The sequence below is a fragment of the Ostrea edulis genome, chromosome 5 (assembly GCF_947568905.1).
Source record: "Ostrea edulis chromosome 5, xbOstEdul1.1, whole genome shotgun sequence".
Lineage (NCBI taxonomy): Eukaryota > Metazoa > Mollusca > Bivalvia > Ostreida > Ostreidae > Ostrea > Ostrea edulis.
Window position 1 is genome coordinate 28,356,210 of NC_079168.1, and position 11,063 is coordinate 28,367,272.

General features: G+C 34.3%; 1 protein-coding gene across 2 annotated transcripts; it reads left to right on the plus strand.

The window, feature by feature from the left end:
- The first annotated feature begins 3,404 nt into the window (after positions 1-3,404).
- On the plus strand, positions 3,405-10,698 carry LOC125652219 (zinc transporter ZIP1-like). 2 transcript variants are annotated; one of them, XM_048881246.2, is made up of 2 exons: positions 3,405-3,610; positions 6,516-10,698. In XM_048881246.2, exon 2 carries the CDS (start codon positions 6,775-6,777, stop codon positions 7,825-7,827), a length of 1,053 nt encoding a protein of 350 aa, XP_048737203.2. In that variant the 5' UTR covers positions 3,405-3,610; positions 6,516-6,774; the 3' UTR covers positions 7,828-10,698. The 2 variants fall into 2 exon arrangements, with proteins under 2 accessions (XP_048737203.2, XP_048737201.2); XM_048881244.2 differs by lacking the exon at positions 3,405-3,610 and adding an exon at positions 5,393-5,614.
- The last annotated feature ends 365 nt before the right edge of the window (positions 10,699-11,063 follow it).

Consider the following 11,063-nt stretch of genomic DNA (forward strand, 5'->3'; position numbering starts at 1 on the left):
TGGTAAGTACCCACGTTTTGACGTTGATCGATGGCTGAAGAGCGGTTTTGACTTGAGCATTTGATCTCGGGGGAAAGTAAGAAATTCATATCCAGAAATTGCTAATGTTATATTATACACATATATTCATCGAGATTTCCCCTTTTCTCCGGGAAGACTGGCTATATAGTGACTCTTCCAGGGCCGTAAATTACATGGAGGCGGAGGAGGCAGCTGCCTCCTCCAACTTTCGAGCCAAAAAAAAATTAAAATTTAAAGTTCATTAGAATTTATGTTGTTTCCAATAACTAAGAACATGATACCTCCCTTAAAAAGCATTCCAAATCTTTCTTTTAGAATGAGTTAGTCAAGTAACATCTTAGAAGGCCCTAGAATCAAGGATTTTGCACGAAACGTGTTCAGTGTTCACAAAATGTGCTCAGCGTCTGGGGGCCTGGGCGGCCTCCAGACCCCCGCCTAATTTCCTGCCGCCTCCAAATTGAAGGTTAATTTACGGCCCTGCTCTTCCCCCCTCATCAACACTGGTGAGATTTCCCCTACGTTCTTGATTTGTTATAGTGAGTATTCCACCTAGAGAACCCCACCCTCTCAGTGCATGAATTTGATTTTAGTCATAGCTAGCTTATTTGCATCAGGAATCGTGTTGGATAAATAGCGATAGGCATGTACAGGTAGAATCGAGGGGAGGGGGGTGGTGGTGGACTGCCCCTCTTTTTAAACACCACCATTTTCTTTTACAATATTATTTGTGTATGCACATAAAGATGTATCTACAACCCCGTATTTAGGTCACCTGAGTAAAGTCAGGTGACCTATTGCAGTTGGTCTGCGTCAGTCGTCCGTTGTGCGTTAACAATTGCACATTTTCAACTTCTTGATAACTACCATTCCAATTCTTTTCAATCTGGTATGAAGAATCTTTGGGACAAGGGGGGGGGGGGGGGGGGGGGGGGGGCATCAATTGTAATTTTCAGGATTCTTGTACCCCTGGGCGGGCGGGAGAAAAGTTCCAAAACGTTTTTCAAAAATATTCTTTTCTAGAACCACACATGAGTTGTCGTTGTTGTTGTCGTTGTCGTTGTTGTTGTCGTTGGTAATGTTGTTGTTGTTGTTGGTAATGTTGTTGTTGTTGTTGTTGTTGTTGGTAATGTTGTTGTTGTTGGTAATGTTGTTGTTGTTGTTGTTGGTAATGTTGTTGTTGGTAATGTTGTTGTTGTTGGTAATGTTGTTGTTGTCGTTGTTGTTGGTAATGTTGTTGTTGGTGGTGGTAATTTTTAATTTAAACAATATTTTATTATGTATGAAACATAAATGGATTAGGCAGCAGGCTTGCAGCCTATGTAAACCTTCTCCAATAAGGTACAAGGTGATTACATGTATGTATAATGATGAGCATGAGTATATATACAATATGTATGATAAATATTGACAATATAAAAATCAATACATAATTCAAAAGGATGAAGATAGAATACATGTATCATGTATCACATAGCATGTCACGATAACATGGGAAATGTGTATTGTAGATGTATAGTAAACAAACAAAAACAGAAAAAATGCCAAAAATAAGGTAGATGGTTAATAGAAAATAAGAAGAACTTTGATAACAAGTAAACATAAAGAAAAAAAAAAAGAGGGGGGGGGTACCGGTGGTGGTAATGTTGTTGTTGTCGTTGTTGTTGTTGTCGTTGTTGTTGTTGTAGTTGTTGTTGTTGTAGTTGTTGTTGTTGGTGGTGATCGTGATGATAACGGTGGGTGCACAACCACCATTACATGCCTATGTATTTATCTATTATCTCACGCTCCGCTGTACCTTGATAAAAATGCACACACTGATTTAAACCACGTGTGCCATTTTGATAGTCAAAGATGTCGAGTTTAAACCTTACAAATCATTTCACCAAAACATTTTAAGATGTGATATTTTCATAAGATAGTTCACGTCAGAGTCAAATGAAAGAGAAGTTTCGAAAAACGACACATTTATAAAAACGCGACCAAATCTGCATGCGAGATTTCAGGAAAGTTTTACGATTTGCGTTGTTAAATTTTGCTAACAGTAATCATCCAATCATTTGAAAACTTGTTAATGAAAAAGAAAACTTGTTTTAATATCATTTTATCAATTTATTGAATAATAAAAAAAAAATATTGCACATTTTAATAGGTAAACAACTGCTATAATCTACATATTTTTAAAAAAAAAAATCACATTTGGTGATTCTAAAAATCTGATAACGTTACTTTTTATTATATTTTCAAGAGCACATGCATATATAAAACTAAATTAAGAAATTAATCTTATAATTCTTTTCTTGATGGCGGTATCATAGGGAAAATTGGACTACTAGTATAAGATTCCTTTCTTATCATTTAATAACTTAAATAGTAAAAGAAATAGGTTCTCTCATCAAAAAGCTTTAATCAACGTTTTTGAACGACTTTGTTTTCAAATTCATACGATATATCAATACACATCATGAATTCAAAATCAGGTTTTCTCTGAAGCAGAAATCAAAAGAATTTTCCAGTTTTTTCAGTTTTCAGAATAAAAATCGCGGTAATTTCATCAAGACAATAGATGTTAAATGATACGAGAAACATGTAATATACAGTTTAATTCTTGTTGTCTGAGAGGTATATAAATAGAGTTGATTTTAGTTTTTTATATATTATATTATATTGAACGTATGAACGCATAGCTTGCACATCATGCAGAACAATAAACAAGTACAGATCATGTGACGCTCTATTCTAATTAAGTTCTTCAATCGTGACGTTGAAGATGCATGCATCCAGACATCGGAAGCACCTTGTCATAATGACTGACTTCCTTTCGAACCCTTATAAATGGAAAAAGGAATTTCTTGTCTTTTTCAGCTTCGTCGCCTACGAAAGTAGTTTAGTGGGTTATATCGTATGTTAGAATATTTCTCCACTAATACTCTAAACAGAACTGAATTCATTCATTAGCTTTCGATTTCAAAACATTATTCATGTACATATCCCCCAGTTTCTATTCTCAAACGCTTTCTCTTGTGCGACATTCATCCATTTAAAAAACTTCAGTTGATCACGTGACATATGAGAAACTAATGCAATGTACACGTAGGCCTATCAATGAAGATTAGTTTAAACTGTATTTGGTTCAAAAATAAGAACATTTAAATTGTTAAGATTTAAAATAAGCAAGCGCATATGCACAAGGTTATATCATTCAGCGCGTGTGCAAAGCTTACGAAGTAAGAATACCTATTGTTAAGGATGTACTGCGAGACTGGATTTTATTCAGTATTTACATTATGTACAGGGTATCCAGATAAAATTCGCCATTTTAAATCCCCTGCGATTAGTAAACATGCCCTGGCACGCAGCCAGAACGTGCTGAGCTCTACACACGATAACTTTTTAAATCGATCGTCCCGTGATATGTCAGGTCTACCCTTCATTTGACCTCACGTGCTTTGACAACGAGGCTTTTGTTAGCAAAAGTTTGCACACGATACCATAATCCACAAGCCTCCTGAGCTATGCACACGGACTGTATGCGTGAACCGAACGAGGATCAATATTCAGAATCTCCCCCGTAAGCAGTTTTCTTTGAAAGGTAAAATACGTATACACACTTATGTGATGAATTGGTGTTAAAACATCATTCGCATCCTTCATTTACAGCCGTAAGACAAAAATATAATTTCAGGTTACTTTAAACACTATTTATGAATATCATTGAACATTTCATGTATATAAACGTGCTAGTTCAAAAGTAATTTCTGTAACTCGAAATTTACAGGAGTTTGTATATGGCGGAGATCAATATAGGCCTAGTTAGTGTTCATCTAGTTAGTGTACAGTACAGTATATGCACCTTGTATTAAGTTTCTGATCGAATGGCTTCTGTTGTTTGGAACGAGTACATATACAGTGTACATGCATTTAAAATTGAATTTGACAGCATGCCAATGTGTCTTTTTAAATATACAAGTAATTTCTACACAAACATACTTGAATGTAACCGGATGTCAGGAGCTTATGGAAATAATCATTGGGATTTGAATATGTAAAACTTCTTGACAGATTATGTACAGACTAAAGAATATATTATAAGAAATATGTAAATCCCCATAGAGACTGACCATTAAGCAAAGATTCATTATACAGGCCTGTGCTACATGTATTACCTGGAGTATAGAATTCATACAATTATGTAAATACGGTATCAATATTTTGAAGTATTTACCTTTGATAAAAGCTGCATATCGAATTGAACATATTTTATTATATAAATATACAAAGGGATTTGTTACAAGTTCTAGCAACTTAGAAAACCTCTCCCGTATACAAAATATATTATGATACAAAAAATGTATACGTGTACAAATAAAGATTGTTGTACCGCGAAAAAATATAATAATCGTTATACAACATACTATTAAATGATATACAATATATGTGTAGGTTTATGTATACCGGTAGGCATAAGTACACAATTAGGCATAAAATGAAAAATATTTTATATATAAATGATATGTTGGTCTGAATAAAACCTGTTAGAGTTCTTAATAAACTTCTGAACTGCTCTGAAAATATGAAAATTCACATCATTTGAAAAATATTCATTTCCCCATTATAAAAGGTGGGTATCGACAACAGCGATATCATTGAGCTGAAGCAGTTCTTTGAAAAAACTATTTCTTGCTTGAGTGTATCTTTCGTATGCAAAGAAGGAATGGTGGACATCTTCGATAAGACCACATATATAATTTGGAATGGCAATAATGCTTTTACGATAACGATCATTATTTAAAAAGCAAGAATGTTTTGATTTGGTATGAATAGTATTAAGATATCACTGGCCATATGAATAATATAAAGGTGGTTTCGAGGGAATTATTTTAATGCGTATTTTAAATTTATCAATTGAAGTTATCCCCCTGCATATTACCGGAGGTAGGTTAATGTACATTGATATAATTAATCAAGAATTACTACATGTCACAAGAAGTTCAGTCTACCAGGACGTGGTTTTGAAAATGTGTTCTTAATTTTTTATTTCACATACAATGCCTTTAAAGTCGTGCATTTCTGGGTTGGTCATCTTGTCAATTTTGCCCTCAGCTGATCAGCTGATAGTGAATGCACAAACGTAAATTTAAACAGTCACTTCCAGTACCTATGTCAACTAGATGACTTAGTACTATTTTAATTCTTTAATAAACATGCATCACAGAATTTACATACTTGGTATGTAAGTGAAAATATTGACATTGTAGAATCTATCTAAAACAAAATTTGGCTACCTGGTTTTAAACATCACCAGGCAGTTAAATAGTCCACGAGAAACACACACACATATATATAGTTATCCCCCTCCCCTCTCTAGCAGATTTTATCCAGACTGTTCAACCGATGACTTCATCCACACATTCCCAGACATAAAAGTTCATTTATGTGAAATAATCGCTTTTTTCTGCTTGAAATACCGTGCAGTTGTTTTGTTTACACAAACATGGCTCCTATATAGTTCTTCATGAGTGTAGCGCTGACTGTGAATTTTCACCACTTTATTCCCATATGGATTTTTCGTGGTAGCCGCCTTATATCGGTACAGGTAGGTTTAATCAACTTATCAAGTGGATTACTTCTACCAGGTGTCGGGTATGTTAATTATATATAATAATGCAATCACCGATTATAGAATATCTTAAATGAAAGGAGATACGTGTACTATGAAGAGAAAACAACATTCAATATGGATTTTTTAATCAATCAATTTGAGTTTTCGATTTTCAACAAAAAGCAAAACTATTATGAATTTCAATTGGTGGAAATTTATGTAGATTAATTAAGACTTCATTTCTCTCCATTAAATTTTAGCAGATAATTTATTTTGTAACCACAATGATTATTACTTCAATGAGGTAGTCTCTTTGATGGAAATGCATCGCCGTGTAAGAAAAGAGGGAAACCACGTGCTTATTTTGGTCTCGTGTGTAAAAAAAACCCTGAAGAAAAAGAGAAGGATTGGCATTTTATAATGTATGTGATCCTTACAATTTTTTTTAAACTGAAAAATATGAAGTCAAAGTTTTCAAAGATCAGGTTTTCTTTTAATAGAGACCTTTCCTCTTCATGTTTTGTTCTACTTTCTGAACTCAACACGGTTTTGGAAAATCGTTAACATTTCGAATAGTTTATGCAGGATGCATATTATTCTGTTTATATACCTTTGCTGAGTTAATACAGAAATGATAACTGAACGAAGAGATAGGTGGTATGTCATTAAATGTAACGAATGAATATATGAAACATTATAACACGTGACTAACTGGATACCTGCATCGTATACATGTATATCCTCATATATACAATTATATTTCAGTACTTGGTCATCAACTTGTAACCTTCTATAAGGGAGAAAATGTGGAAAATTTTCGCCACAATTAGAAAATAGGCGTTTGGACATTCATAAACAGTTTATGAAAGGTGAATGTTTATTTTTTTCTTTTTAGGTTAGTGGACAGATATACCTGTGACTGTTACCTGTACTTATCGACTTTGATTACCGCAAGGAAGAAAATCTGATAGATGATGATGAATGGAAGTAACAATTTTGAAATTACCGAAGCGTGCATACAGATTGTTAAGCATTGCACACGGTTCAGTTTTCTCAAATAGGTGACGAATCACATGGAGAAAATAGTTTCCCTGACTATATAAGCTTTCATTATGTGTGATTTTGTATGCTATTTCTGATTTCACTCGCTCAGGATGGCATCCGTGGCGAAAATCGCATCCATTTTCATCCTGTTTTTCGTTACGTTCTTAATTGGGTTATTGCCCCTGGCAGTGCTTAAAATCTTTGAGAGGAATCTGGTCTCTCAAAACAAGCTCAAGAAATGGATCGGAATTCTGAATTGTTTTGCGGGTGGGATTTTCTTCGGAACAGCCATCTTGCATTTACTCCCAGAGTCCGTGGAACTGTTAGAGGAGTCCATCGCTTTTGAATACCCGATTGCTGAGGCAGTGACAGGAGCGGGGTTCTTTCTGATTCTGCTAATCGAACACGTCATTGGATCTTGCGGGTTCGGACATGCTCATCATATGCACGATACAGGGCACGAAAACCCTGTTCACAAGGACGCAAAAAGCGAGGAACAATCAAGTACATTCGATGAAATACCATCGAATAATATAGGATCAGATAAAAACGGTGAATGTATAGGAACTGCCAAATATGGTACGATAATGCTCGCCGACACAAAGGAGGAAGTAAAAGTCTCGATTCCGAAAAGAGAGACAGAACCGGAAGTGATCATAGAGAAACACGACACTGATTTCCTTGCGTTTAGATCCATCATCCTACTAATGGCGCTTTCAATTCACATGATCTTTGAGGGTTTGTCCGTTGGCCTTCAGAAAACTGATTCGGATGCTTGGAAACTCCTTGGTATTCTGGCGCTTCATAAATGCACTGTCGCCTTCAGCGTGGGGCTGCAGCTAGCTGAAGGTCTCAAGCGGCTTCGCTCCGTGATTGTGTCCCTCACTTTGCTCTCGATTGTAGCTCCAATTGGCGTTGTCATTGGTTACATCGTCACGGAGACAGGACAAGACAGTCGGAGCGAAAATATCGCAGCTGGGGTGCTGCAGAGTTTGTCTGTGGGGTCGTTCATTTACGTGACATTTTTTGAAATCCTAAACAGAGAATTAACGAAAGGACGGAATCTCCTCAAGGTCGTGTTCACAATGGTCGGGTTTGGACTTGTGATATTACTGCAATTCTTCAAGGACGAACACCACGACAGCGACGGAGGAGGAGTGTAGTAAGCCTGAGTGGAACGTATCAGATGTGTGATACTGTGACATTTATAAATGAATATACATGTTTATATTTTTTTTTTTACATGAAAAAAAAAGTTTCCTGTGCATGGACATTAATTAATGCATTATAAGCGCGAGCATCACTTCAATATCTATCGACAGAGTATTTTTTGTGTAACAGCTATTTTTGTATTTTTCTTTTTTTTTTTTTTTTTTTTGTTTGAGTATTCGTGTTTTTGCGGAAATAATATAAATTTGATGCAAAAGAATCGATTTAGAAACTGGAATCGTCATTTCTTGTGTATTACTTACATTTATAACACGTCTGTGGTTTGTTTAATTGATTACTTCTGTGTATAAAAACGTCATCAGGTTTTAAAATTCAAACAACTTAAAGGGGCATGGACACGATTTAAGCTTAAAAAAAAAATTATTTCATTTTTTTTATTATTATTGTTTACAATGCTTAACTAAAGTATTTCTAATTGTCAGCCAAAATTTGAATATCAATTGTTGAGTTACAAGAGAGATATATAGGCTCACAGTTCTTTGTTATATAAACAAGGCTTGTGCCATGTTTTTGTTTACACTTATAGACTTGTAAATTTAAAAAAAAAATCTGCATTAATTGAAACGTTTACTAGTATATTCATATCTCCCACGTATCTTCACAACGGACATCCAAATTTTTGCTGACCATTAAAGATACTTTAGTTAAGCATTGTAAACATAATGAATGTATTTATAAAATCTGGAATTTTTCAGCTCAAATCATGTCCATGCCCCCTTTTAAATGAACATAGTAAAAGAGAAATTTTAGCACGATCTCAAAACTCTAGCAAATGTTTATATCTTTAAATGACCACTAGAAACCCCCTGTTTGTTTATTATACTCAATTATCTCGAATATTAGTATGCCTATTGACCCCGGACTTCTGCTTTTTATCTGATATTTACCGTAACAATGTTTAATCAATATTATAAGAATTACGTAAACAATGACCGATCAACTGGGCAACCCTGTATACATATACAGGTTATCGGTATTTAAACTATAAGATGTTTTCTTTGTGGTTTTATCGGGTGATGAAGGTAGCTAACATTGCAGAAAAAAGTGTTAGCGGGTTATAAAAAAAAAAATTCTGCAATGATTTCTACCTTTTTTTCACCCAATAAAACAACAAAGAAAGACATTTTATTTTTTATATTCATATTTTTATGTATTTTTAACAAAAGAATGTAAACTAGATTTAAGTACTGATTTATCATATCATTGACAATTTTGTTACTTTAAAGGGAAAATTAATAAAACTTGTCAATATCATCACGACTATCTACGACTTTGACCTTGATGACGCTCCATATTTGGTAATGATTTTGCGGACAGATGATACTAAAAAAAAAAAAACCCCGGATCGAACTAGGTTGCAACAATCATGTATTCATTGTCTGTGATGATCAAAAGAAATATAAGAGAAAAGATTCAGTAAATGTAAACATATACCAATCATTGAGTAATTTGAACACCTTGTCTCAGGCTACCATTGTGTATATACCGCATAAAACAAAGAACCTGCACTCCATTTCCTAAATAGAAATGGTCTAACAAACCTTAGATACTGCATGAAAATGGTTGGTCTTATAGCATATATGTAGATTGATAATGGTCATGAATTCTCAAAATGCAGATAACGACCATTTGTGATAACGAAGGATAAAATTAAAGTATTATACAGTATCTGATGCTCGTATGAAAAGCAACTTGTATAAGGCATATCATATATATTTAAAAAAAAATTGCCCAACCGCACGTGATCTAAGATTAAGTTTGACCGTGTCCTGCTTCTTATGAACAAATACGCTAGGTAACTCACTAAAACCTCGACATTTCCTTCAAGATGAATTTACGTCATACATCTTCCACGGTGTGTGAAACTTTTTCTAAAACAAATTATTTGAAGTTATGTAGCCATTCTTTTTCAAAGGATAGACTCCAAAAAGTTGAATGTTGTTTGGTTTTGTTTTTTCGTACAGCACTGTCAAGATGGTTGAATATATAAAACAAACAACTAAGAATTGCTTTCAGATGTTTTAAAAAAATCTTTTTCTTTTTATACAATTTTCTAATTGTCTAGAGTTGTAAATAGATAAAAAAGAAGAAAAAGATGATCATTATTGTCATAACAATGGATGATAAAACAAAGTTCCGTACCCCCTAACATCTCCCCGTGTAGGAATACTAAAATATCGGTCACAAGAAACGGTACTCGAAAACAAGTTCATATATATCCTTTTAAGTATGGGATTGTTAGGTAGAAGCTCTTTAAATCTGCATGATGTATCCTGAATTTTTATAATGAAAATTTCATGTGTACACGCGGGCATCACCATTTCACATAGAATACAGACAGAAAGGAATGCTGACGTCACGGCCACAAGGAAGTGCATTAATTGACTTGTTTATAATTATTGTGCAATAGTCTAAGTGCAAGTATACTCACTGATCCGCCGCCACTCAATGAACTTACATGAACGATATAAATCTGACAATGTATATGTATATATCTTAAAATGTCAATTTTGTAATATGCAATAAATATCTGACAATTTTGTATTATACAATAAATATCTGACAATTTTGTACTACACAATAAATATCTGACAATTTTGTACTACATAATAAATATCTGACAATTTTGTACTACACAAATATCTGACAATTTTGTATTATACAATGAATATCTGACAATTTTGTATTATACAATGAATATCTGACAATTTTGTACTATACAATGAATATCTGACAACTTTGTATTATACTGTACAATAAATATGTGACAATTTTATGATATAAAATAAATATCGAAACTTTGACATGGCATTGTGAATTCATTATGCGATCCCTGCTTGACTACCCCCCCCCCCCCCCAAATGAAAATAAAAAAAGAACAGGTCAAAGTTACCAAAGTACGATATCCCATTTACCTTAAGTCTGAATCACACAGAAGCTCACCCACTCACAAACGGACGCGCTCTTTGTTTCTCCATATCATACGGTCTAATGGACGGGTCTTCATCTTCAGTTTCAGTATATAGAAATGTGTTTATTCACCAATTAAGGGCCCGGGGGGTGGGGGGGGGGGCATGGGCAGTTTAACTACATGTGGTAATCAATTATAACAATATAGATAGATAACATACTATTCAGATAAACTACTACCGAGTTCACATTGCTGCAC